The sequence below is a fragment of the Eublepharis macularius genome, chromosome 2, assembly GCF_028583425.1.
Source record: "Eublepharis macularius isolate TG4126 chromosome 2, MPM_Emac_v1.0, whole genome shotgun sequence".
Classification (NCBI taxonomy): domain Eukaryota; kingdom Metazoa; phylum Chordata; class Lepidosauria; order Squamata; family Eublepharidae; genus Eublepharis; species Eublepharis macularius.
The window spans coordinates 154,052,852-154,080,792 of NC_072791.1; the positions used below are offsets into that span (position 1 = coordinate 154,052,852).

At 45.3% G+C, this 27,941-nt stretch overlaps 1 protein-coding gene across 3 annotated transcripts in view; it reads left to right on the forward strand.

Annotated features, from left to right (window-relative positions):
• Nucleotides 1-3,273: 3,273 nt before the first annotated feature.
• Nucleotides 3,274-27,941, forward strand: part of ABCB6 (ATP binding cassette subfamily B member 6 (Langereis blood group)) — a 45,558-nt gene continuing 20,890 nt past the window's right edge. The window contains exons 1-10 of one of the 3 annotated variants that reach the window (XM_054971284.1): nucleotides 3,274-3,355; nucleotides 4,533-5,064; nucleotides 7,695-7,832; nucleotides 12,442-12,631; nucleotides 19,571-19,663; nucleotides 21,130-21,322; nucleotides 21,488-21,609; nucleotides 24,088-24,197; nucleotides 24,401-24,466; nucleotides 25,396-25,521. In XM_054971284.1, the coding sequence (XP_054827259.1) occupies nucleotides 4,549-5,064; nucleotides 7,695-7,832; nucleotides 12,442-12,631; nucleotides 19,571-19,663; nucleotides 21,130-21,322; nucleotides 21,488-21,609; nucleotides 24,088-24,197; nucleotides 24,401-24,466; nucleotides 25,396-25,521 (1,554 nt within the window). In that variant the 5' untranslated portion in view covers nucleotides 3,274-3,355; nucleotides 4,533-4,548. Of the gene's footprint in view, nucleotides 3,356-3,549; nucleotides 3,628-4,532; nucleotides 5,065-7,694; nucleotides 7,833-12,441; nucleotides 12,632-19,570; nucleotides 19,664-21,129; nucleotides 21,323-21,487; nucleotides 21,610-24,087; nucleotides 24,198-24,400; nucleotides 24,467-25,395; nucleotides 25,522-27,941 lie in introns of those variants that run through there. The other 2 variants (XM_054971283.1, XM_054971285.1) reach the window with 2 other exon arrangements.

The following is a 27,941-nucleotide window of genomic DNA, read 5'->3' on the forward strand; positions in this document are numbered from 1 at the left end:
AAGCTTATTTTATTTGGTGGCAAAGATTTGTTGTATGAATGTTTGGCATGTACAAAAATTGTCAGTTTTGGGAAAATAGGAATTTAAATATAAAAACTCTGGCTATGGAGGAGGGAGGAGGACCCTCTTGACCAGCCTGTCTCACATGATCTTCAATTTCATTCTTACTCTACTGATCTGCTTTTCTTAAACCCATTTTACTTGCGGTAAATCACAATAAAGCCTGGTTATAAAGGGATATGTGGTGATTAGCTGTGTGGGGGATTGTACCATTCTTTGAATGTTCTGCTCTCATGCCTCTTTCTGGGGCTCTGGTGTAAGACAGGTGGTCAAATTTTGTGGTCCAGAGTAAAGATGGATTGGCTGTAGCACCTGGGAAAAAGGATGGCCAAAGGGATGGGTTGGGTGGGTGTCAAGCGCTTTATTCTTACCCTTGTTTTTAAATTCAGTTTTGGCAGGGATTGAGGAATATTGTTTCTTTAAGTACAAAAATAATTAGTTTTGAGGAAACGGGCAGAACTCAGTGCTGTACTGTTGCATTTGGAATTCATCCACGTAAGTATGTGTCCCCCGCCCCCTCTCCATGCTTTGAATAAATGTGCTTTTCAGTTCAGCTGTGATACATATTTGAGCAGTGTTCTATAAATTAAGACCAGTGTACTGGAATATCAGAATAATATGAATGTTTGTCAATGCACAGTAGAACAACAAAATGTAAACATTGTAATCTAAGGCTTTTTTTAAAAAATGGAATGGACTACTTATCTTTACTGTCCAATCCATTTAGGAAATCTCATGTACAAGACTACATCTTTACTTCTAAAAATACATACTGTGAGGGTCAAGAGTGCAAATTTGCAGAATTGGTGATAGTGACGGTGAAGGGTAATGTGCTCCTACTGCTTAGATGCACTTTTCTGTTACTGAGCCGGAGCTAACAGCTGGTGATTCTTGGCTTAATTAAGCCATGCAAAGGGCCCAGTGGCTAGTCTCAGCCCAATCTTCCTGCAGTGGACATTCAGGATGGCACAGATGGGGTTATGCAAGTTTATCAACACAACAGCCCTATGAGGTAGGTTAGATGGTTATGTTGTCCACTTTTCTCACTGAGACTCAAGGCAAATTACATAGTGTAAGCCAATACCATCAATGGCTGGGACATCCAATAAACAATACAATAGGGTTTGGACTGCAGAAATTTTATACAGAACTGAACCAATGCATAAGCATTTAAACATAGCACATTAAACAATACAGAAATTATAGGAGCATACTTACAGCAACAGACAATACACAGTATTGTCTACAGTCCTCCCTACCTTTTACCAAACCATCTTTTTGAACCATTTCCTTAAAGTGTACAGCCTTCTTACCTGTGGTAAAAAAATCTCTCCTGAGTAATTCAATTTTGCATAATTTGTAAAAAGCCTGGAGAGGAACGGCTTTCTTAACCTCATCAGGTAGACCATTCCATAAAGTGGGGGTCACAACAGAGAATATGTGCGCGTGGGCAGTTGTTAATTTTGCTCATTTTCAGGGTGGCACCTGCAGAAAGCCCTGTTCAGATAAGCAAACGAGAGAAGTGGTTCTGTAAGTATATGAGACCAAGGCCATGAAAAACTTTGCTACCTTAAACTGAGCCTGCTGACTGATGGGCAGCCAATGGAGTGGTTACACTACAGAAGAGGAGAAATATGCATCTCTGCCTATCTCCTGATGCAATGTTCTGCACCAACTGAAGCTATAGTTGACTTTGGGGTGATACCTATGTAGAGTGTATTGTAGAGAAAGACTAGCCCAAAGTTCTATTTTCATGGATGAGTAGGAGAATTAATTGCTGCTCCACCCTAGGGTTATTATCAAAGCTAATTTGAACCCAGGTCTCACCAGCCCACATAGTAGTCACAACATCACATGGGCTGCATCTTAACAGCTGAGATGTTTTTTGTTGCAGCAAGGCAAGCGAGTCCCACCAGGGATGGGTCCTGTTCCTTCAGGTCAGGTTGTGGCCAGGCTTGAAATAATCGATAGAGACAGTGGGTTTTGCATGCTGATGATTTAGGTCTCCTTAGCCAAAATCTGATTGGCTTGAAGAAACTCATGAAGATTTCTGTCTTTTGCGCTAAGAAATTATTGACAATTAATTTTGCCAAAACAAATATCCTGAGACTTTCTAGGTTGAAGGAACATCTCTGGCAAATTTATGGAGAAACTGTCGAAGAAGTTAAACAGTTTAAATATCTGTGTTTATGTTTACTTATGAATTATTCTGTAACTCCCATATAAATTTTGTCATACGAAAGGCCCAAATGACATTAACCACTCTCAAGAAATTCTTTTATACCAGAGGTGGCCAATTTATTCCACTTTTGTTAAAGTTATATAAGGCCACCATTCTTCCCAAACTGTTCTATGCTGCTCCAGTTTGGGTTAGCGCGGACCACTGGATCCTCTTGATAAGTTCCAGCAAATTTTCTTCCGTAAGATCCTTTCTCTTCCTCCCAGTGTACCTTTGGCTGTGGTGCGGTGAGGAACTCACTCAGATTTCAACAATAGCATGGTATCATGCTATTAAGTTTAGATTGTCACTTCGTGAGCCTAACAATAGACTCCTGATTGGGAACTTGGCTCAGCCTAACTGACTCAACGCGTGCTATACTAAATTTGAGCTTAAATTTCAGGGACCCACTGAAAAAAATAACTGTATGAAATCGATTACTTTAAAAAGATTTTGCTATGCTAAAATTACAAGCAAGTCAGAAATGCTCTCCCATTTACTTCCATTTTTCATATCAGAAAATGTTTGAGCTGTCTAAATACTACTTTTATTTTACCGTTCCCAAGTATCGTCACTCTTTCCTGTTACTTAGATGCAATGCCTTACCTTCCGTTTAGATGTAGGGCTATTTTAACAGAACCCTTCATGACAAACGTAAAGATCAAGTGGACTCAAGTGCCCATATCATTTTTAGTTGCCCCCAATGTATCTCACTTCGTAACCTATTACTCCCTGGACTGACCAGCCACAGAATATTTCAGAACAACAGAAATTAAAGATCTTAGTGTCAGGTAAGATTACAAAGTGCACGTGTGATTTAGCCCTATTTATCTATGCAGTTATAAATTACTTATAAAATATTTCGACGTATGGCTTGTAGGCTGTTAAGTTGCAGGGAAAAGCAAGAAAAAGTCGGCGCTAGGACCGAGGAGCCGCCCTCCAAAGCACAGAATAGGCGGCGCTAGGACCCAGGAACGCAGGTAGGGCCCGCCGCCTCTCCGGTTGCGCGGCTCGGTCGGGACGCGGCTCGTTGTGCTGTTCGAGCGCTGGGAGGTTATACGGGAGACGAGCAGGCAAGTGAGCGTTAGGCGTGCCTTGATCGAGGAGGGGCTGGCGGGTGGGAGCGCTGGCGAAGGGGGCGGCAGGCGGCAGAGGCCTGGCCGGTGACGCTTCTCGACCCCCTTGGTGTGCCGCCACGGCTGACCGGAGTCAGGACGGAAAGGGCGGCCGCCGCCGCGCCACCCTCCGCGCAGCTGTCTGTCCCCGAGGCTGGCTGTATGCGATAGTTGCCTCCTCCACGGCGTGGTGCCAGGGCGGGCTTCTTCGCTCCGTTCAGGATCAATCCTCCGGTCTGTCTCTCCCTCCTCCCCACCCCACTCCCCCAATGGAACGCTGGCCCCCGGTGTGATTCCGCGTCTTATGTAGCCGAGCCCAAAGCTGTAGGGCAGGGGGCGATGGGATTGCTTGGCACCCTTCCACGCCGCCTGCTGTAACAGGCTGGACAGCAAAAGGCCGGGCTGAACACAAAATGCGCATCGCTACCTGGTTTGTGAAAGACAGCATAGGCTGTTCAGAACACGTGCAGCAGCTAGTGGGGCCTTGAGGTGTGCCGCACAGTCTGTGTGACTAGTAGTGGGGATAAAAGTGCTGGGCTGCTCTCCCAGCTCAGCCTTACACCTGCTGTCTCCTCAGAAGTAGTTCTCTATTTGAGCAATGAAATATAGAGCAGGTTGCTTCCACAGGCTGTTATGGGGTCGGAGGAGAGGAGGTTTCCAGGCAAAGCATAACAACATCATGATGATGTAACTATTTTAATATTATGCGTCATGATGGACAAAGCAAAACAGTATATGGCTTAAAGGAAGGTATAAAAATATCAGCAGTCTCCTAGCCCAGCCTTTTGCCCTTCTGTTGGTTAGTAGCAAGCAGTGTGAAAAGAAAAGGTGCCAAGCAAGCTCCCTAGCCCTATCGATTCTCCTGTATTTTTTCTCTGAAGCACCTTGCACTGCCCCGTCTTGGGCACAGGATATTGGCTAGAAGGATAAGAAGGATGGAGCAAAATAACTGCTCTAGATTAGCAAACATACTCATGCCTGCATAGGCACACCTGTGAGTGTGCATGATGTTCACAAGTGCATCTCTGCATTTGGTGCCTGAACAGGTGAGGGCATGATGTATAGGTATATTTGTATTTGAGTACACGGTTGCAGATGTACACCCTGACTTCCTTCTTGATGGCTTTCTGTCTCTGCAGCTCCTCAGCCAGCAGGATGTTGGTGTTACAAAGCTACTGTGAGGGGAACGAGTCTTTGACCCAGGCATGGGCTCAGCAGGGGATACACCCCTGTTTCTACTTCACACTGGTGCCTTCAGTGCTGCTCAGTGTCTGTCTCCTGTTGGGTGCTCTGCAGTACGCCTGTTACGCCCGGTTCAGCCGCACTATGGAGCCAAAGTATATCCCACGTTCCCGCCTGTACCACATCCAAGTCCTCTTCTCCTTGCTACTTGCGCTGCTGCCCTTTGTTGCTTTCTTGTGGCAAGCACTAGGCATGTGGCAACTCTATGGCTATGCAGTGCTGTACACCTGCCTTTCCGCCATAAGCTGGGCTTGTTCCATTGGGCTGTTGCACCTAGAACGCACCAGAGTGATGGTGCAGGACCGGATCAGAGGCCATGGAGCTATCCTGCTCTTTTTCTGGGCTCTGGCCTTTGCTGCTGAGAATCTGGCCTTCATCTCCTGGAACAGCCCTCTCTGGTGGTGGGGTTTAGAGGACACCAACCAAAAGGTAAGCCCAGTAGGGACTCTGAAGAGTTGGCCAGGGGCATGCTGCCTGCCTGGTGCTGTAATGCAAAAAGATCACGTTGCATCCCTTTAGGACACCACAGCACTGAAAGCAGGTGCTCCCCATGCAGACTGCACTGCTTGTGCTAGCCCTGTTATTTTATTTATTTATATCATATTTGTATTCCGCCCTCCCCGCAAGCAGGCCCAGGGCGGATAACAACCTTAAAATCGTTTTAAAACGTTCCATATTAAAACATTAAAACATCATGTAAAAATAGCAGCACTCTTTTGCCTGGTGGCAGCAATACAACTAATAACCAACGATAGAGCAGTACAGCTGGATATAGCAGCACAGTAACAGCAGCTGAAAAACAAACAGTGGTGGGCAGCTTTCACAGGGAGGGGGGGGTAGGTGTTGCATCCTCCGGCCAGTGGAGGCCCAACCTGAGCCATGAGCCTGGCGGCACAACTCTTGTTTTACAGGCCCAGCGGAAAGACAGTAAATCCTGCCAGGCTCTGGTCTCAGTAGACAGAGCGTTCCACCAGGTAGGAGCCAGGAGCAAGAAAGCCCTGGCTCTAGTCGAGGTGAGGCGGGCCTCCGTGGGGCCAGGGACTGATAACAGTTGTTTTTCCCCTGATCGGAGGGTCCTCTGGGGAATATACAGGGAGAGACAGTCCCTCAAGTACGCTGGCCCCAGTCCGTACAAGGCCTTATAGGTCAATACCAGAACCTTGAACTTGATCCGGTACTCCAGTGGGGCAACCAATGCAGCTCACGCAGTATTGGTGTAATATGCTCCCTATTTGGTGCTTTCATAATGAATGGTGCCACTGCATTTTGCACCACATGGTGTGTCAGCTGTGTGCCCTGAAAGGGGATTGGCATGGGTTAAAGCTCCCTGCTTGTTCATACAGCAAGGATAAAAGAGGCAGAAAGAGCACAACTGATCCCCTGAATTAGAGCTGTGTGGACAGGCATCCACATGGGAACTGGGGAAGCACAGGTGGGCAGAAATTTTCCTTGCCACTGATAGTCAAGATATTTTCCAAGGAAAATTGTGAGTAGTCTAGACAAGACTCATTTGTATGGATGTTTCCTTTTGACAGTGAGAAGAAGCCTTTAGAAATTGTATGAGGCAGGAAATCAGCAGCTGAGGCTTTACTTGCCATGAAGACTGAGCTCTGAGAAAAGCCTTCCCTGTTGACTTTCTGTCTCTCATGAAGGTCTTAAACATGCACACACATAAAAAGGGTCTCAGTGCAGAAGTCATTCCAGCAATCCATCTCTGTGTCACCAGTGGGGAGAGGTGGGTCTTCAGCTACTTCATGGGAGATCTAGTACCCTGCTAAGCATCCCAGCCCTTCCTGTGCTGGAGGATTGAGAGAGAGGAATGAGTCTAGCCTACAGTTTAGAGAAAATGGTTTGGGGGAGGAGAGAGAGCAGATGGTGCAGGCACACACTAGCAACTATTGCTGTTATTTTAAGTGCCTGGCGTTGCTTATCTTCTGTTTCCTCCCAGTCTGTTCTGTTCAGCACACTTTTGCTGAGTCACTTTGTATGTGTGTGTGTGGGTTTGCACATGCATGCATATTGCTTACATATCCACTGAAGGGAAGAGACTTGCTGAGTCATTTCAGCAGGACTTTGCCCCGTGACTCAGCATAAGGTCCCAGCTAATACATTTCCAGCTACACAGCTGAGATTTCCAATTTCCTTGCATTGACAATTGGCCCCTGAAGCAAGATAGAAGGGGAGAACTGATCCCATCCCACAGATTGTTTGTTAAGATATAATATTTTTATTTTAGCCTATATTTATTTAGATAATTTGTATACAGGTCTGCAGAACCTGCTCAAGGTAGCTCACAACTAAAACAATAAAAGTGAAACAAAGCCACTAAAACAAGTCAATTTAAAATGACAACATAGTGGGAAAAAAAAGCTTTAAAATGCCAAGCCATAAGAACATACTGGGCTAGTCACACACTTTCAGGCTAACTTACCTCTCCAGATTATCGGGAGGATAAAATGGAGAATGACGTAAGCCACTTGGAGTTCCTATTGGGGAGAAAGGGAAGGTATAAATGAAGCAGATAAAATAAATAATAAATAAAAAATGTACTAGATAGAGTGTGGCAAAGAGAGTCAGACTGGCTTCACTCGACAGCTGTCCCCACTGGTGCCCCCCAAAATACCCTCCAAGCTGGGTGTCCTTGGGCCACACTCTTTCAGCCTAGCTCACGGGGTGGACCAGGCATGTCACTCTATATTCCTTTGAGGAATCATTATTTACTGTTTGTACCCTGCCTTTCTCCCCAGCGGGGATCAATGATACTTGCACTGTGTAAGACGTCCTGGGTTCAATTCTCAAATAACGATACGCCCCCCATGAAAAGTGAGGTGCTGACACTTTTTCACACCAGTTGCTAGGAGAGAAGGACAGCTGTAGGCTTCACATCCTTGTGGGCCTTCGAAAGCATCGAGTTGGCTGTTGTGGGAAGAGGGATGCTGGATGAGGGCTACCACTGAACAGAAGCATCAGGGATTGTCATATATTCTTTATTGTTTGTAACAAGGGGAAGAGGGAGATACTCTGCAAGAATGTGTCTGACCTGTGATCAACTCCTCTAGGTACAGTTCAGCCTCTGGTTACTGCGCTACATTTGCACCTTCACCCTCTTCACTTTGGGGATAAAGGCCCCTGGGCTGCCCCGAAAGCCGTACATGCTGCTTATTAATGAGGATGAACGCGATGTGGAGAACAGACAGGTAGGCTTCCGTTACCCTAAAGGCAGTCTCTGTTCGATGTCTCTCTCTTTTACATGAACCAGCTGGATGGTTCAGGAGGCAAGAGCACTACTTTGTTAAAATGGGGTTTTTTTTGCTTTCCCCTCAGCTAGCTGCTATTTTGAAGAAGGCTGCACAGTTGCCACAGGAAGTCATGTCAGAGTCATGTCTAGGATGGCCTCTTAAGAGCCTCTAAAAATGGGCTCTTGGTGGCAAGTGATTTGTGTCCTGGCAATTAATGTGTGGCTTTCCTTCATGAATAAATGTGTCCTACTAGTTCTTGCATGGAGTGCCCAACAAGTAGGCCACTGTTTGCCACATTGTGGCAGTTACTGATCTGGAGCAGAAACAACATGGTGGTTTGTACTATACTGTTGGTGCTCATGGAGTCTTCTAGCTTTCCTCTCTGTTCACATATCCCCTTCCAATCCTCGGAAAAATAATCCCTGTGGTAAGTGGAGCTCCACTGACAAGATACCAAGGAACCATTTTCCTCCCTCCCCACTCCACCCATGGATCGTTTCTCCATGCAGCTGCTGCGACCTCAGGAACAAACTTTCTGTGGGTTGGGTCTGTAACAATGGAAAGAAACACTGCAAATCAGACTTCAGTGTCCAGTGGTAGGATACAGGTCAGCATGGAGACTAGGGATGCTACTGCTACTTCTCGGAAGAAATGGGAGCCGTAGCTCCATGGGAGAGCACATGTGTGGCAAGCAGAGGGGGCCAGGATCAATCCCTGGCATCGCCAGGTGAACAGCAGGGAAGAGGAAGTAGAATCTCCATCTGAGATCCTGGAATGCTGCTGCCGAAACTGGACCACATAGACTGAGGGTCTGGCCTGCTGCAAGGCAACCTCCCAGCAGCAGCAAGATGGGAAGAAATTCAGCAGCTGTTTCTTTTCTGGTGCAGCAGTGCTAGGGAAAGCCATGTCTGTTGTGCAACTGGTAAAAGCATAGAAGCTGCTCTTGCCAGCTACAGTTAGGAGAGAGCAACACTGGAAATGAGAGAAGGACAAACAGGCAACTTGCTGTGGGTAAGAGTTCATTGAAAGGGTGGGGCAAGTAGTATAGAAACTGACTGGTAAAGCCAGTTCAAGGATACAGAACTTGTAATCAAATTACAAATCAACATGAGAAAGATAAGAGAGACTGGCGTCATCATGGCTCACGTGCAGGAGATTATTCTACTTCGTGCAGTAGGAGCTGAAGACTTTGGGCCTTTTGCACAAGTCAGAATATTGGAAGGGGTTTTATAGACCATCAAATCCAACCCCCTTCTCAGAGCAGGAAGTGCAAAGCTAGAGCATCCCTGATAGATGGCTATCTAGCTTCTCCTTGAAAGCCTCCACTGAGGGAGAAATTCCTCAACATGTAATTGATTCTGTTGTTGGACTGCTCTTAGGAGATGCTCTTAATGTTCAACTGAAATCTACCTTCCTGTTACTTAAGACTATTAGATCTAGTCCTGCCTGCTTTCATGAAAGACCTGCAGCTATTTTAAGAGCACAATCACATCTTCTCCTAGACTTTGCTTCTTCAGTCAACATATCGAGTTCCTTCAATCTTTCCATGTAGGATGTGTTTTTCAGACCCCTGATAATCTTTATTGCCCAAATCTAAACCTGTACCAATTTGTCTGCATTTTTCTTGAACTGTGGTGCCCAGAATTAGCCACAGTATTCCAGAGGTGAGGTCTGACCAGCATGGAGCAGAATGGAACTGTTGCATCTTGTGACTTGACATTATACTTAATGCAGCCTAAACTCAGCTCTTTTTGCAGTGACATCACTTGACAACTCATGTTTAGCTTGTGATAGGTTGCAATCCCAGGATCTTTTGCCCAAGAATGACCCCCCAAGCTATTTATTCCCCATCTTAGATTTGTATATTTACTTCTTTTTGTCTAAATACAGATTATCAAATCATCTCTGTTGGTTAGTATCAATTCAAGTCCCAGTCGTCTCCTTCCTCCTCACTTAGTGGAGTTTTTCTCCCAATAGATTTCAGGATAGTTCTTGCCTCCCTGAACCAGCTATAATTTTTTCCAGAAAGATTCATGCACATTCTCTGTGGTTCAGTAGTACCCTCCAACCACAATTTTGTTTTTAGTAGTCTCTCAATTTATATTTATCCAAATCTCCACAGGCCTATCCTGTTCAGTTTTGGATCTCCAGTTGTAACGTGGCATAAATGGCCCTCCTGCATCTTCTTTTTGAACATGTTATGTTGTTCTTTTACTGCATTTCTTTTACATGTATGTTGTTTTACATACATATTCAACAAGTTTCAGTTATACCTCTTAAATCATAATTACCTTTTTGTACTCGGAGTTCAAGTTCATCTTGTTTATATCCTGTACTTTGAGCATTACTTAATGGACATTAAGTTATTGAATGGACATCAGGTTGAATCCAGCACAAAAGCTTGTGGAAGGAGGATCCATTTTACTTGATTTCCCCCTCATTGCAATAGTGCCTTGTTCTTTGGTTTGTGTTGTTTGCAAGAGAGGGTGGAGAAAGATGTGCGCAACTAACTGCTTCCACGAGCTTTCCCACTGGAACCAACTCATCAAAAGCCATGAATATTACGCTTTAGGATTTGTCTTGTTATTTTGTAATGAGTTTTCTAGATGGCCCACAGCTCCCCCAGTTTCTCCTGTAATAATGCCCAGTTCCTCCAATAATGCCCAGGCTTTTGCCAAACACATTTTCCCTGGTCCTTGTGAAGTATAGCCCATCTCTTGCTTCATTAGGTTAGTGGTCCCAGAAATTAAACTGGTCTTGAAATACCATTCATATATCTGAAGTGTTCTCTCTTTATATTTCTCTACTTTTTACAGGAAACCTTCATAACACTTCTACCTGAACTCCAGGGTCCTACGCTTTCTTTTCTAGAACTTCATAGTAAGTTATGATAATGATGCTTGAGAATGTGGTTTGTCCTCACATGGATGAGCAGGAAGAGATCATTATCAGTGGCCTTGATAAGTCTCAGCAACCTGTGTGTCACAGCCTGGATCCATGTTCTGGGAAGAGTTCTCAAGTTAATAGGTCTTGTTTACAGGCAGTTGATTCCGTACCACTCAGCAGGGAATCACCAACCACCACTGCTCTTCTCTTCCTCTTCTTGCAGATTGTGGTTGAATCACCTCTGTCCTTGAGATGCTAAGAAACTTCCTCCTCACGTGGCATAGCCTACCCTAGCTGTCCCCTAGCAGGGTACTCTGAGACAGTCTCATTGGAGCACTCCTAAAATCAGTTTCTTATTTTAAGTGATTCAGAACATTTTCTGATTCCCCTGCTTCCAACAAGAATTCTCTTCCATGCAATTTCATTCCCATCATCCTCAAAGTTCTTTTCCTGCTATCTTCTTTGCTTCTGTATCCCTTCCATAGACTCTTCTTTTTTAGTTGGATGTAGTCTGAAAATTTGCTACACAAGTCCTCTTACCTCCTATTCCAACAGAAAAATCAGTTGCTGCCAGGTGTGGTTGTAGACAAGAAATCAAATGCCGCACTGTCCGCACACACGACAGGTTGCTACCAAGGAGCCTTCATAGTCCGTCTTATTTCTTGTTCGCATCCAGATCCATTTCTACTGACAAAGTGACCCCTTGCTTCTTCCCTATTTCACTCCTTACACAAAGGTTGCCTGAAACATCTGTGATTGCCTTTTTACTTGTAGCAAAGGCATTTACTTGAATGATGGTGTTATTTAATAATGATAGAAAGCAAGCCTAATTATCTGGTTTCCTTACCCTATTGCTGAAGTAACGCCGTTGCTTAACTCATGTACTTATTACGTTAAAATGCTTTGATGAAAGAGTTATAATATTAGCACATAGCTTGTTCACACAGCAGCCTTATAAACTAGTCCTAAATATATAGCTCTGACAAAAGCTCCACCCTCCTGGTCTAGCCAATCACAGTGGGACCTAGCTCATAAACAGGTCATAAAACAGGAGGTGTGAGTCAGCTACTGGTGATTGAACAATGGGTAGTGAGGAGTGGGGGAGAAGAAGGAAGAGAAAGGGAATTTAGGGTTCTGTTGGGAGCAGAGATCCATTCTGCCTTGAACAGTTTGAATTTAACTCTTCCTGACCTGTTGCCTTTAGATTAAACCCTTTAAGCCTAGTTTAGATCTAGGTCTTAATTGTACTGGTTTATCTCAGCTGCTGCAACAGCATTGAAAGGATGCAAGAAGTAAGTTGCTATAGGATGACCTCATCAACCTGGATGTCCTTTCAAAAAACCCCTGCAACGATGTTGTGTTCCTGCCCCTTTCTGGTCATGTTTCCTCTACTTCTCCTGTTCCCTGGGCACCATGCCCTTCTCAGTTTCTGTGAATGTGCTTTGTTTCCCCAGCTGCATTTCTGCTTGTGCCCTTTGCCATGAAGTTCTAATATCCCCATCCCACCTTCTGCTCAATTTCTGCCTCAGCCCTTCTCCCAGATGTCAGCTGTAATTTTGGCTCAGGCCTCATAACGGAAAAGTTACTGGCCTCCTTCCCTAGGGCAACACAGGTGAAACATTTCCAGTCCCACTGCCCTAAGGTTCCTCCTCCTATATTCACTCCCATTTCTGCCTCTCAGCCTCTGCTTCCAGATGGTAGAGAGAATCGATCCACTTGGAAGGATTTTGGCCGGAAAATACGTCTGCTTTCCCTGTACCTCTGGCCAAAAGGGAACTGCCCGCTGCAGTGCCTGGTAGTATTCTGCATGACGCTTATGGGGATGGATCGTGTCATCAATGTTTTTGTGCCCATCTACTACAAGAAAATTGGTAAGTAGTGGATGAATAGTTTCCACGGAAGCATGGTGCTTCTCCTGCCAGAGAGCCAGAATAGATAGGAGAGCATAGGACAAATGAACAGCTTCCACATGCAAGTTTTGTTCTGGTTTGGCATCCAGAGCAAAACTCTTGTTCCTTTTTGTAGTTTCCATCCATGTTTGTATTATTTTTTTGACTCAGCCACATGTGGTTGCCACTCCCTCCTCCACTGCAGGAAGGCTTGTTTGTGTTTTTTTTTTTTTTAAAATCTGTTGGGAGCATATCACTATAGTGTTGTACAAAACCTGCCATGTGCATGCTCCATTTTTACTGTAAATGCCTGTGCTTTCAACCATGGCTGCTTCCACATGGTGGTGATTCTCCATGTTCCTTTCATTGCTACTGTGAAGAATTGTCACCATGCAGCCATTGTTGTTGTTTTTTTCATGTGACGGTACCTTTGGCGTTCCAAAATCAAAAAGAGTCCAGTAGCACCTTTAAGACTAACCCACCTTATTGTAGCATAAGCTTTCGAGAATCACAGTTCTCTTCGTCAGATGCATGGAGGGCAAGAAGACAAAGAGAACTGTGATTCTCGAAAGCTTATGCTACAATAAGGTTGGTTAGTCTTAAAGGTGCTACTGGACTCTTTTTGATTTTGCTACTACAGACTAACACTGCTAACTCCTCTGCATCTTTGACGTTCCAGAATCCCTGGGGAGAGGAGGAGAAAACCAGTTACGTTTATCCTCTATTTTAACCAGTTTTCTAAAATGACCACTAGAGGGTACCCTTACACAGGCATTGGCAGAGTGCAAGGGTCAGAAAAGGTGCCACCTGTGACAAGCCCAGTATTGCTGCATTTGGTTTCTGTTCACAAAATACCCTCAGAATGCTTTGATATAGTTGCACCTTTCAGGAAGCTGCAGTCAGCTTGATGTGGCATGTGTCCGCATTACACCTTTTCTTTGTGATACATTAGCAGTGTGTGCCAGAGAATGTACACACAATTTGTGTGAGGAGGCCCTTCAGCACCCTCAATCACAAGTGTCAGCAGCTGCCTTGACCCATTACGTATCTGTGGGGTACTCTGACTTGGAAATGGCTGGCCTGTAGCATGGAGGACTTCTAATCCTGGAGGTGAGGGGTGGGCCAGATCCTGGCCAGAGATAAGGTTCCTTTAGCTTGGGGCTGCTGACTTTTCTCTTTGCCTGATGCAAGGGGGAAGTGACATCAGCTGTCTTTTTTTCCTTTGATTTTTCCAGAATGATATCTTTGCCTGGTGCTGCAGTGTGGTTGTTGTCTATAGTGGGACCATGCACAGTATATATTCTACGGGGAAGGAGCCAGTGAGCAAGATAATGCAGGACTGCTGGGTACTTTGCATCTCCTGCCATGTTGCTCTCCTGACTTGGCATAGCCTCTTGTCTTGGGGTCATCCTACATGTTATGAAAAAGAGTTGGTATAGTGGGGTAGTGCAGTACTTGACTGCGTAGCCTTTCAAGTCCCCTCCAAGGAGAGAGGTTTTGCACAGCTTGCTCCCTGAGGAGCTGGTTTCCACCTCTTTCTGTGTAAAGTCTAAAATGGCTCAAATGGTTATCCTTTGAGTTATTTTTGACGGCCCAGTTCTTCAGCAAAGACATCCTCTGATGCGCCATGACCTTGCTCCTACCTCCTTGCTCTCCCTTCTCCCATCCCTCCTCTCCATAGACCCCCTTCAGGCACACTCCAGCCTCCTGCACATGTGCTATGTCCATCTTGAGTGTTTTGAATACCTCCCAGCACCTCTCTTCTCTGGTCTAGATCATATTTAATAATGCTCAGTTTAATTCCCAGATGAATCTGCAAAGCCACTGAGTCTCTCAGCTGGCATTGTCTCTTTTCCTTGCCGCTGGCTCAAGGAGGGTGTAGTGGCTCTCTCAGGTCTCCCAGTGATTTGCCCCAGGTCTTCTGTCCTGAGCCTTGTTGTGACCTCTTATCCCGTTTAGTCTTATCCCAACTCTGTGCTCTGCTCCAGGATGGTGTGTGTGGGGTGGGGGACAGCCTGCAAGGGGGGCCTTCTCTTTGTTTTTCAAAGCTGCTGGTGTGTGCCAGGTTCCCATGCCCTGGTGGGCGGTGCGAGTGCCAGCTCAGGGCAGCTATTGAGAGGTGTCTGAATAGGGGAGGATGGACTCTGGACCTGCCTTTCAGCCTTGACTTTTAGACTTTACAAAAGAGTCATTGCAGGCGGGAAGAACAGGATTGCGAACTGCATACCAAATTGCTCAGTGGGAATGAATGGAGCTGGGAGGGAGGGATGCTCTGTCCTACATGCTAAGCAGCTGCTGGACAGAGAGATTCCACAAGATCTTACCTGAAGAGGCTATACCCTCCAAGTCTTAACCAGATTTCTCCCCCCCCCCCCCCATCTAGGCATGTCTGGCTGTTGTTTCTGTCTGTCTTATGGCCTGAGGTCATACTTGCTACAGTGGTAGGGGGAGGGCTTAAGTATAATAGCCATGCTGGGTCAGACTATTGGTCCATCCAGTTCAGCATCCTGCATTTGCCAGCAGGAGAGGCTTATGTTTGCATTAATACCCAGCGTCTGACAGTCCTAGGGATAATATTCCTGAAAGTGCACCTGTGGTTTCAGTTGTCATGGGCAGTAACCACTGATTACCTCCTTATGGTCACCTAATCCTTTTTAAAAAGTCATTGATACTGCAGGCGGTGGCAACATGCTCCGGCAGTGAGTTCTATAGGTCAGTTATGTGGGAAGAGCCCTCCAGCTGCCTGTCAGTTTCCATGGAGGGAACCCACCTGTGCAGTTTGAGCCAGTAAAGAATTCCCAAGCTAGGCAAATGCTATCTGGATATGAGGACTTTGTTAATGTTTAACTTATAGATTAGTTCTTCTAGGTCTGAATATGCAAGGGAGTTTTAGAGTTATCTGTAGCCTTCCCTTGCACAACCTTGCAATAATTTCTTGGATGCTGTTGTATACAAGATGTTTTTGTACAGCTAAGACCAGCCATACTATTTTAAGCCCTGTGTTATGGACAGGTATGCTGTTTGCTAGACTTGCTTCCTGGTCAGTGTTTCTGCCAAGCTAGTGACCACAACATGAACACAGAAGCCGACAAAGTATTGTCCTGCTTTAAAGGATCGTCTTGCTTTCTGTGTTGTGCCATATAAGGAGTTGTGGTGAAGGCAAAGGAAAGTTGGCATTTGGATCTGGGATGCAGACTGAAAGATCTGCATTGAGGCCCTGTGTCTGCCATGGGCTCATTTTGTGGACTTGGCCAAATTCACTGTCACTCAGGCGGAGCCTCCATTCCCCATATTGAAAAACGGAAGTAATAATGATTGACCTCCCCATGGCAAGCTCAATAGAAGGTTGCGTTGGGTATATTATTAGTGATATGGAGTGGTGGGCATTATTTCACAGTCACCTATGTTCATCAGTTCTCCTCCCAGGGGGCCTGTATTTTCTCCGTGCACAAGAGTATCTGTTTTTTAACCTATGCTTGGGAACAGGGCAGATTAACACTCTCCCTCATGTACTGGGTAAAGAGGAGGAGGATGCCCCCCCCACACACACAGGAGGAATGAAAGGCAAAACAGAGGCACTCCCAGATGGGGTCACCCACCCTGCCAGTTAGGATTACCCAGCAAAGTGCCGCTGGCGGGAAACAAACAAGGAGCTTTTGTGCACCTCGCCTGGTCTCACAGCAGCCCAGCAGGGGGTTGGGGTGTGTGTGTGGAATCTTTGTTGCTGTGTGGTTCCTTGGACGAGAACAAAGGATGCAAGGAGAGTCCTACCACTATTCCTCCAAGTGAAGGAAAGTGTGGGGTTGTGGGACAGGGTGAGTATGAGGTATGCAAGGGAGAGCTGTCAGTGGAGTGACTTGCATAAGGAGAGCAGGATTTAGCCCAAGGAGTGACACTTTTGTGCTGGAGTGGCCTGGTGGAGCTCGAGAAAGGGGATCCAAGGTCATTGTCAAGAAATCACCAGTTTCAGACACCAACTGGCAGGAGGCCATTCTCTCTCACAGAACTGTGGTCTGCCTAATAATCACCTTCCATCAATGATGATGAAAGGTGCCCTAGAGAAGCTGGAAGGTCCATGATCAAATCTTCCCAGCCTTTTAAAATAGAGGCAGTGCGGTATAGTGGCTAGCATGTCAGACCAGGAACTTTGGGGTTAATGAGTTCAAATCCCCACTCAGCCATGAAGTTCTCTAGGGTTTCTTGGACCAGTCACTCTTGCTCAGCCCAACCTCTCTTCAGTTCAGTGTGGGGGTAAAATTGGAAAGAAGAACATGTATGTATCCTGAGCATGGAGGAAGGGTATGATAAACATGTGCTACATAGGTTGATAAATAGGAAATAGCAGCCATGGAGCTCTCAATTTGGATAAAGACCGCTGTGCGACAAGATATGGAGGTTAGCCAGTATCCCACCCCTTACACTTATGGTTCTCCCCTACAAAACCACCTTTTCTGCGCTTTTATTATCTTTGGGACGGGAAAACAACAGGCTCATTCTCTTGGCTTGCCTTTTTTCACTTCTAGCACTAATACCAGCGGGGAGAAAGGTTGGTTGCCAAAACTCCTGGGAGGGAGGAGCTTAAACCCCATCTCTCTTGTACTGTATTCCCAATCTAAATTGGGGTTCCACATAGCAGCTGTTTTCATTTAAAAACTGCCAGGAAATTTCGTTCATGCATTTGCCAGTGCCCCAATCAGAATACCACCCTCCCATCCACGGTGGCCCTTTCTTCCCCCAGGGCTGCATAGCACATAGGTTAGGAGATTCAGGGTAGGAGAACTACATCAGCCTACTTTTTGGGAAACTTCCTTGTACTTCCTTGTGCACACAGCCATACAGGCAAAGCAGAATTGATTCTTTGGCAGGAATTCAAGAGATAATCCTAGAGAGCCAGTTTAGTGTAGTGGTTAAGAGTGCGGGACTCTAATCTAGAGAACTGGGTTTGATTCCCCTCTCCTCCGCTTGAAGCCAGCTGGGTGACCTTGGGTCAGTCACAGCTTCTAGGAGCTCTCTCATGCCCACCTACCTCACAGGATGTTTGCTGTGGGGATAATAATAACATACTTGGTAAACTGCTCTGAGTGGCTGTTGTCTTGAAGGGCGTTATATAAATGGAATGTTATTATTATTATAGTTTTCTTCTAATCTCTGACCTATGCCATTTAGTCCTGCATGGCCTGGACTCTAAGATCTTGTTGAGTCTGTTTCTGCCCTGTGCTACTCTTTAAGTAGCATCATCTCAGTATTAAAGTGTGTTGCCTGAGGTCTCTCCACAGCTGACGGTACCCCTACAAAGGACAGGAAGGAGACATAGTGAGGGGCGTTGGGTTCTAGACATCTCAGAGGATTCCAGATGCAGCTTTAGGGCGAACCGTGTTAGAAGTGGTATGAGATTTGTGCATAGCTTCAAAAACGGCAGCTCTTGAACGTTCCTGTCTTAGGCAGCTGCCTGGACTGTCTGTATTGTTGTTCCTGCGTGAGCACATAAAAAAGGTAAAGGTAGTCCCCTGTGCAAGCACCAAGTCATTACTGACCCATGGGGGGTGGGGGGACGTCGCATCACGACGTTTTCTTGGCAGATTGTTTACGGGGTGGTTTGCTATTGCCTTCCCCAGTCATCTACACTTTACCCCCAGGAAACTGGGTACTCATTTTACTGACTTCGGAAGGATGGAAGGCTGAGTCAACCTTGAGCTGGCTATCTGAACCCGGCTTCTGTCAGGATCGAACTCAGGTTGTGAGCAGAGCTTGGGCTGCAGTCTTCAGCTTACTACTCTGTGCCACGGGGCTCTTATGTGCATGAGCACATAAGGCTGCCTCACATTGAGTCAAACCACTGATCTGTCAAGGTTGGTTTAGCCTCTTTTGTAAAGAACACTGGTTAGATCCACAGTCCTCCTCACCCAGTGTCCCATGTAACAGTCAGATATGAGTTGCGGTTTACCTAAATTCCTAATAGTGTTGCCAGCTCTGGCTTTGGAAATTCCTGGAGATTTGGTAGTGGTGCTTGGAGAGGGTGGACTTTTGGAAAGGGAGGGAGCCCAGCATCATACTGATGCCATAGACTCCACTCTCCAAAACTGCCATTTCTTTCAAGTGAACTGATCTCTTGGGTCCAGAGTTAAGTTGTAATTCCAGGAGACCTCCAGGCCCCTCCTGTAGGTTGGCAACTGTAATTCTTAGGTACATGATGCTTTATTCAGATTATGCCTGTGGTGCACATGGAGCCATCCCCCTCCCCACACCATTTTCTTAACCCTGAGTGTACACATGGGATCTCCAAGTCTCCTGCTATAGTGGGAGATCTCCCAGCAACCCAGTATCTTGCCTGCTGGTGCCTGAATTGGTGACAGGAGGAAATAGGTGTGGGGCAATAGGGGTGTGCACTGGCATCATGCTGATGCACTGATGGCACTCCTAGTGAAAACTGGATGTGGTGTCCTGGAACACTCTAGGATTTGTAAAAACTCTATGGTAAAACCAGTTTTCATCAGAAATTATGACACCCCATCAGTTCTCCCATGGGGGCAAAGCTGAAGTCTATTAAACCTAACGCATGCCTGGGGCTGAGGGGTGGAGCAGCCTGTAGACCTCAGGACAGCCTTTCCATCACACATTTTTTTAATTTTACTTTACCACACATGTTGAACATATTTTGATAGCCTATTTTTAAGGCTTCTCTTTTGTCACTGTGGGTGTTCACAAATTTTTTGTGTGATATCTGTATGGTTTCTTTTATTCCATGGAACTAATGTGCCCCTGCACAGAAACTTCAGAAAGATGCAAGGAGCCTAAGTCAAGACCTGATACGGGCAATGAGAATGGGAGCTGGGAAGTCAGTTGGTAATAGAGGCACAAGTCTGGTGAGGTGAACGTGGCTTAGGAAAGGCTTCATACTGACTCTTGTCTCCTGTCCCCCAGTGAACGAGCTCACAGAAGGGGCTACTTGGCATATGCTGGTCCAGACTGTTTTCATCTTCTCAACCCTCAAGTTCCTCCAGGGAGGAGGTGCTGGTGAGTTTGTGTTGTGTGTGTAATGTGTGCGCACACAGCTGTGTGTTTCATTCTCCATTCTTTTCCTCCCCATCTACTTATGCTTTTTCAACATTTCTAGCCTTCCTGCCTCCTATAAGAAAAGCAATAATTTTCCTTTGAGCCAAATCTGTTTCTTTGCTGCCTCTTCCTCACCCCCTACTCAATAAGTAAAGACTTCACAGACCATGTACTCCAGCCTCACAGGAAGGAAGCTCATACATCTCCGTTGGCTGGCAAGCTACAGCACAATGTGGCTTCCTTGACACACCTGGCTGTGAATGCTGGTTTCATCTAGCACTTACACCTGTGGCACTGCTGGCATACTTCACCCCACTCAGTAAACTACGTATTTGTGTGTGCGTGCACATCCACACACATGATCATAAAGCACAAATTGGATACTAAGAGAGCAAGCGTTATCTCCTGCATGTCAGCTCATGTATATTTAAAGCAGCTTAATAACAAGTCACGCCTTTGGTCAGTCTAGCTCAGTATTGTGTACTGTGACTGGCAGTGGCTCCCCAGGGTTTCACACAGGATCTTTACCAACACTGGCTGCTTGAGATGCCAGAGACTGAACCTGGAACCTTCTGTGCGCGACTCACGTGGCTCTACCAGTGAGCCACGGCCCCTCCCATCAACTTCATGTATTAGGAACATGATTTAATACTCTGTGGTGGATTTCTACCCTGTGGGGGAGAACTTCCCCACCTTTGTGCCTTGTAACCAGGACTGACTCAATGATGAGGCAGGATGGAGAGCGCCTCCTCAAGCAACAGATTTTGGGATACTGATGAAGAGCAAACAAATTGTCATGTATTTAGTTTATTATGGTAATTAGAATGTATTACCACTGTTGTGGTGAAGTCAAGGGGGGAAGAATTTGGGGTTTTTGCCTCCAGTACCAAAGTATCTATCCATAGTGGGGCTGGTGTCCATTACCATGCTCTGAGGAATTATGTTAGGAAGCATGGAACTCAGTAGAAAAGCAACCTATGTCTAGCTGGAACAGCAGAATTCAGAAATTCATTGGGCTCTAGAGACTTGAAGTCCTGAAGTTCTAGAGGTCATTTGCCAGCTCTGTCTTGATTACAGATCCCATTTATGGTGGAAATGGGAGAAATCTTTAAGGTGCTACTGGACCCAGACAAGAACAAGAAGGACAAGAACAAGAAGAACATTTGATTAATATATTGCCCTTCAAGACAACTTAACACCTATTCAGAGCAGTTTACAACATGCTATTATTATTCCTACAATAATCACCCTGTGAGGTGGGTGGAGCTGAGAGAGCTCCCAGAAGCTGTGACTGATCCAAGGTCACCCAGCTGGCTTCAAGCGAAGGAGTGGGGAATCAAACCTGGTTCTCCAGATTAGAGTCCCACTGCTCTTAACCACTACACCAAACTGGCTCTTACACACATACATATCCTTTCTTTCCTTAGGCTCTACTGGTTTTGTTAGCAACTTGCGTACCTTCCTCTGGATTCGGGTGCAGCAGTTTACTAACCGTGAAGTCCAGGTGAAGCTCTTCAGGCACCTTCATGGTCTTTCCCTTCGCTGGCACCTGGGGCGCAAGACGGGCGAGGTGTTGCGCAGCGTTGATAGGGGCACTAGCAGCATCAACAACCTGCTCAGGTACAGGGGCATGTCCATCTAGTGAGGCATCCCATTGACCTTGGTCAACCTTGGTCAGAGCACCGGCAGCTGTGTGTTCCCCTGCTGGTCCTGGGAGGTGGTGATGGTGGTGACAGGGTCTTGCTTATCATGTGTCCTGACTCTCCCCGCCCTCCTGTCTTGCAGCTACATCGTATTCAGCATCTTCCCCACTGTAGCTGATATCATCATCGCTATTGTGTATTTCACGACAATCTTCAGCGCCTGGTTCGGCCTCATCATCTTCATCTGTATGGTCCTGTATCTCAGTGAGTGTTAGATGGGGATGGAATGGAGGAAGTTAATGGGGGAGGGGGCTGCTGCCTCACTTGCCTGGGGAAAGAATGCCTGTGGACCATTTTCAGCTGCTTTATTTGCCTAGTACTCTGGCACTAGAAAGAAAATTGCATTGACGGTGGGATGAAGAGAGGGTGTACTGGGGTGTGATGCATTGGCATGTTGTGGGATGTTGAGGTCGTGAGAACCCATGAGAGATGTTATAGGTTGAGGGGAGGTGTGAGTGTGAAAGGGGTGGTCTTCCTATATGCCCCTTTTGTACCCAGGAAGCTACTCGCAATAACATTATACAAATGTTTTTTTCTTCCCTTCCCTTATTCCCCTTCCTTTCCTTTGTATTGTTAGTTAATGTAGTTAATAAAAAAAAAAACATTATACAAATGAATGGCACCATTTATTGTGCTGCATCCATGCAGCTTGTTATAGCCAGAACACCCAAGCTAGTCAAGATCAGGTTCCATTAATGTGTTTCTTTACCCCAAAATCTACAATTCAGACACAAGTTGTAAAATATACCAGTTCGTATGAGGTGGTATACCAGAGCCAGTGTGGTGTAGTGATTAGAGATTTAGGCTATGACTGGAGAGAAATGGGTTCAAATTGCCACCTCTGCCATGGAGCTACTGGGTGACTTGAGTCAATCACTGTCTCTGAGAACATAACTATCCACGATGTTATCTTTCCATCCACCCCAATCAACCAGATGTGTGCTAGGAATTCTGTGCTCTGAACTTAATTTCCTGATTCACACTGGGACCATGGCATGCTGCATTGAGGGAATGTCTGTGTGCTGATGGGCTGCCTGCAGGTTCCCCCAATGGATCGAATAGCATCTCCCCAGGGCCATTTCAGGTCAAGAAAATAGCTCATGGGGTAGGGGAAACTGCTTAAGTTTTTTGTCCTTGGATATCACAGTTCCTGTCCAAATTGGGCCTCTGTGTGCCTGGGAATGAATTTCTGAGCATGGAACTTACAGCACACATCTGGTTGACAGGACCAGGGATAGGGAAGAGACAACCTAGACTACCTCACAGGGTTGCTGTGAGGATAAAATGGATGGGGACTACCCTGAACTGCTTGGAGAATGGGCAGAATATAAATCAGATAATGAATGCCAGAAGTATATTACACCTGCAGTGTTAGAGATCCTTGGAACAGATGCTTTTAATTGTTGGAAATGTCATGCTAATTCAACAGATTTTATCACGTATGGTAGAGTTCAGGTTTAACGGATGTAAATTGAAGGGATTATATTTCAAATAAATAGCGCCAGTCTAAAATTTGATGCACTAATTTTCCTTTTGGATTATTAGAAAAATGGCTTTAAAGAAGATATTGAATTATTGTTGCAACGTCTTTTAGCTACTGCTAAACCCTTACCAGATCATCACCATGATGTTACATCAACATCAGAGATTTGGTTAATTAAAATCTAAGAGTTGGATCTTATTCATGAACGCTACATAGACTCTAACACAGAGTGCATTTACTCTGTTGCTAAAACCTCTGTTTGCACAATCTCATTTATAACCATTAATTTTGTGGGAATTTAAATTTTAGCAGAAGAGGAAACATGCTCCATGACAGAGACTATCTAACATGTATGGAACTTGTTCATGGGATCCAAGTCTAGATATTGGCAAGATGTATAGATTGATAGATTGCATTGAAGGAATAGTTTACATGTCGGTGCAGCTAGCTGAGAAAATGGTCTCCATTCCTTTTGTGTTGGAATACTCAGTGAAATGATAGTATAAGACTAGAACAGCATAATTGTTTTTTGTAGTGTTAATATACTTACCCCATTAAAATAGATAAATTAGGCTGCTTGCCAGTGGTTTATATTTGGGGAATAAATTTTTATCTGAGCGCACACTCACAAGAAACCCCCCCTCATGAGGCAGCCCAGAGAAAGTTGAATATTGTCTCTGTGCAGTCAGGACATGATGAGCAGACAAGCAGCGTCCTACGGTTTGCACTCTGTTACTGTGTGAGTGCAGAATATAATATGAAGTGCAGAGTTCTGCATCCAAAGAATCTAAGGGTTGTTTCCCTTTTTTAAATTAACAAAGCAAGTTTCTAGCCTTTATGAAGATAGTTTGACGATATTGTAGGCAATATAGAACATACTGTGAAGTGGGGGAAAGGGTGGCTGCACAGGAGTTTCAGTCTACTTCATGCATCTCTGAGACATGAGGAGAGTAAATTAAGCAAAATAAGCAAACATGCAAATACACTTGATTTGAATAATGTACAGCGGTTTCACTGGGAGAACTTCTGAGTGTGGAATTTAGGTTACTGTGGTGGAAGGTTTTTAAACTATTTTTGTTTATCTGGTGCAGGTTTTTTAAAACACTAATGAGTGTGCGGAGAACAGAGGAGGTTTCAGGTATGGCTTTGTGAGTTTGTCAGCTGTTGTAATGACTCTGGCTCTCTCTCTTTTCATGCAGCCCTGACCATCTTAATCACTGAGTGGCGGACAAAATATCGCCGTGACATGAATACTCTTGACAACCAGGCTAAATCTCGAGCTCTTGATTCCCTTCTCAACTTTGAGACGGTACACAGAATCCATACTGAGGCTGTTGGGGAGGTGGAGAAGGGGAGAGGAGGTTGGTGGTTGGGTGAGGTCTGCCTTCTGGATGAGAGCTGAGCCCCAGGTTTAATTAATGGCTCTTGTTGTTCGCAGAGGAGCTGGATGGCACTGCTTTCGAATGAAGAAAACCAAGTCTGGTTACTGACATGTATTATGGTCTGTTGCAGGTAAAATATTTCAATGCAGAGAATTATGAAGCTAACCGCTTCAATGATGCCATCCTCAAATACCAGGTAGGGAAGGGATCACTGGGTGGCAGACACATTTCTTTCTTATACAACCTTGGTAGAGAGGGAGGGTGATAAAATTTGTTCATTAGGCTGCTCCTTCTCTTCAGTGCACAGCATGCACACTCATAGCAGGCTGGAGGTCGGAGGATAGAGAATGATCCTAGTTCCTGCAATTCCTGTAGAGAAAAATCACTACAAATAAATGTGTGGAAGGGCAACTTTGCATCCAAAAGGTCCTGATAACAAGCAGTGGGAGCCTGAGTGGTCCCCAGGAATTCCCTGATGCTGGCATGTTGTTCTCTCAAGCTGGCAGTGAGTAGGATCCACAACTCGACTTCTGATCACTGTGTGCAAGTAATAAAGGCACCCAAAACTGGCTGCACTTTAAGCTGAGGGAGAAGTTGGACAGGCATCCTGTTATCAAGGCAGACAAAGGGGGAAGACGCTTTACAGTCTAGGACATCTTTTGGTGTAAGTAGGAGAAGTGCTGTTCCCCAAGTGTTACTTTGACCTACAAATTTGATGATGATGATGATATTTGATTTATATGCTGCCCTTCAGGACAACTTAATGCCCACTCAGAGCAGTTTACAAAGTATGCCATTATTATCCCCTGTGAAGTAGGTGGGGCTGAGAGAGCTCCAGAGAACTGTGACTGACCCAAGGTCACCCAGCTGGCTTCAAGCGGAGGAGTAGGGAATCAAACACGGCTCTCCAGATTAGAGTCCCGTGCTCTTAACCACTACACCAAACTGGTGCAAGACTGGAACTTAAGATATGTGGGATGCCTCTGTGTGTGACTGATAAAGGTTATCTTACCATGAGATAGAGTTCTAATATTTAATGCAACATTCTATAAAGGATGGAGGGGTGGAGGACTTGCTAGGTGCTCTGTGTAAGCTATAGAGCTCCTTCTCCCTCTGTCTTGACAGGTATCGGAATGGAAAGTCAATGCATCTCTGGGATTGTTGAACCAAACCCAGAACATGGTGATCAGTGCAGGGCTGTTGATTGGCTCCTTACTCTGTGCCAACTATGTGTCTGTGAAGAAGCTCCAGGTAAGTCTGTGGCTGCTGCAGTGCCTGAGACATCAGTGATTTGGGTATCTCTTACTACAAGGAACTCGCAAGTTAAAGCCACATGCGTACCACAGGCAAAGCAGAGGCCACAGCATGTAGACCAGCTAACCACATGGACCTTTTCCCCCACTGCTTGGAGAGTTCCTCACCACTGCCAGCTTTATCCAGGTAGTCTAGCATTGACTTGGAAATTCTCCACGCAAGGGGATTAGGTATACATGGAGAACCACTGTATGCAGTGTTGTAACTGCCAGTCAGAATCTCTTTCAGCTGCCCCCTTGTGCCCATGCACTAGTTCTGAATCTATAGGATGACCTGTATAACATATAGATACACACATTTGTCAGTGTGTAGTACCTGCTGGGCAGCCTTAGGATATGTGCAATGTGTCTCATTCCATTAGGAACACAAATGAGAGATGCTCTGACAAGATCTGAGGGAATGGAACAGCTTGCGACACAAGAGCCATGAGGAAAGGTTAAGGAAAGCTGCCAGATTAAACTGTGAGAAGAAAAGGGGGGAGGGGATGTAAGATTTTCTGTTTCTGAGACTGCTTCACAAAAGCTAATAAGTGTTCGCTGAGTTCAGCAATGATGGTAGACTCAAACCACTGAGAATAATGGGCAGCTATGGGTGCAGAAGATTAAAACAGAAACAGATTGGGAAACTGGCCTTTTTATGAGAACAAAAGGAATCACAAACAAGAGCAAAGACTGGAAAAGGTTTGTCACCAATTAAGAGATCTGAGCTGGGAGGGGGGGACACCACCAAATGGGAGCTGGTTTCCACCAACATCAGAAGAAGAGACCAGCGGGCTTAGAGTTGGTATTCCAGATGTGAAAACACACATTCCCACACAGAGTGGAATCCGGATGGTGTGGGTAGGAGACAAAGAGATGAAGGAAATTTTAAGGAGACTTCTAGAAAAAACATCAGTGGAGGAGGTAGAAAAGAGATGTAGTATAAGATACAACATGTGGGCCTTTTCCTCTGAAATTAAGGAAGAATGGCTAAATATGAATTACAGGAACATGAAACATGGTGAAATGCCTTTCTGTCTATCTACATTTTTATCCCACCCTTCCTCCAGGGAGCTCAGAGCAGCATACATGGTTCTTCCTTCCCCCATTTTGTCCTCACAACAAGCCTATGAGGTGGGTTATACTGAGAGGGAATGACTGGCCCAAACTCACCCAGTGAGCCTCATGACAGAGTGGGGATTTGAACCGAGGTCTTCCTTGTCCTTTGACACTAACTATTACACCATTCAAAATGCCAAGAAAAATATGTCTGCTCATAAGAAACCCTGTACATGAAGTTAAGTTGCATACAATAAACTTTTATTTGGGATGATGTTTCATATGGGTTTCATAATTAGGTGTGCTTGCTCACAATTTTTGATATTTCAGAAAGAAATCCTGTCCATCCCTTACCCCAAGACTGATTAGCTAGCAACTCTGAGGCCACTTTGCATGAATTATCTAGAGCTAAGTTTGCAGTACTCCTGATCTCTGCTTGGGGTATAGTGTGGCCTAATTCTTGGGATACAGCTAGGTGCAATACTGGAGGTTTGTGGCAGGATCTCCTGACATATGTTTGATATTAAAAGCAGTGTGGGGGGATCATTTGGGTCAGGTGTGTGATGCTGGGACAGAATAGTCAAACTCTTTTCTATTGCTCCACTTCCTAGGTGGCTACTGTATTAACTCAAAAGGAAGATAAATATAAATTAGACCCTCTTCCTAAAAATGTTGCTGAATAAAGTTTTTTAGTATTGGACATAACTATTGTGTGCAAATGTAAGATGACCCTCTTTTTTTGATGGCATACTTGGAAAAATCTAGTCTTGCATTTGAGTAAATACTGTATTGCTACCATTCCCTGGGGTACCTGGTAGGGGAAATGACAGGTACAATATGAGCACCTGTCTTTTTCCCTACTGGGACTAATAGCAGCTAGTGGGGAGGATTTCTGCCCAGAAAATGGCAGGAGGAAAAAGGATTAACACACAAACACATCCTGCTCCAGAACTATGGTCCCAACCCAAACCTTTCTTCTCTGCCGCTGCTTTTAAATACAATTACATCATCCAGATGAAATCTCACCAAGGTGGTAGATTTGTGTGTGGGTCTTACCACTTTATACTGCAGGCTGTGGCTTATGGAACTGATTGCTTTGCCCATCTGCTGTCTAGAGTGGTACAAGCAAGGGACAGGTTTATCAGGGAGGAGGCTAAATGGAGTTCTCTCTTACTACCTCCACATTTCTTTGTTTGAAAATTAAAAGCATATTTTGCAAGCTGGTGTTCTGGACAGAGGAAAAGCAGCCAAGGAGAGTGTTCATGACTCTTCAGTCATTCATCTTCGTTCTTCTGTGCCTCCACACATGGGGACTGCGCA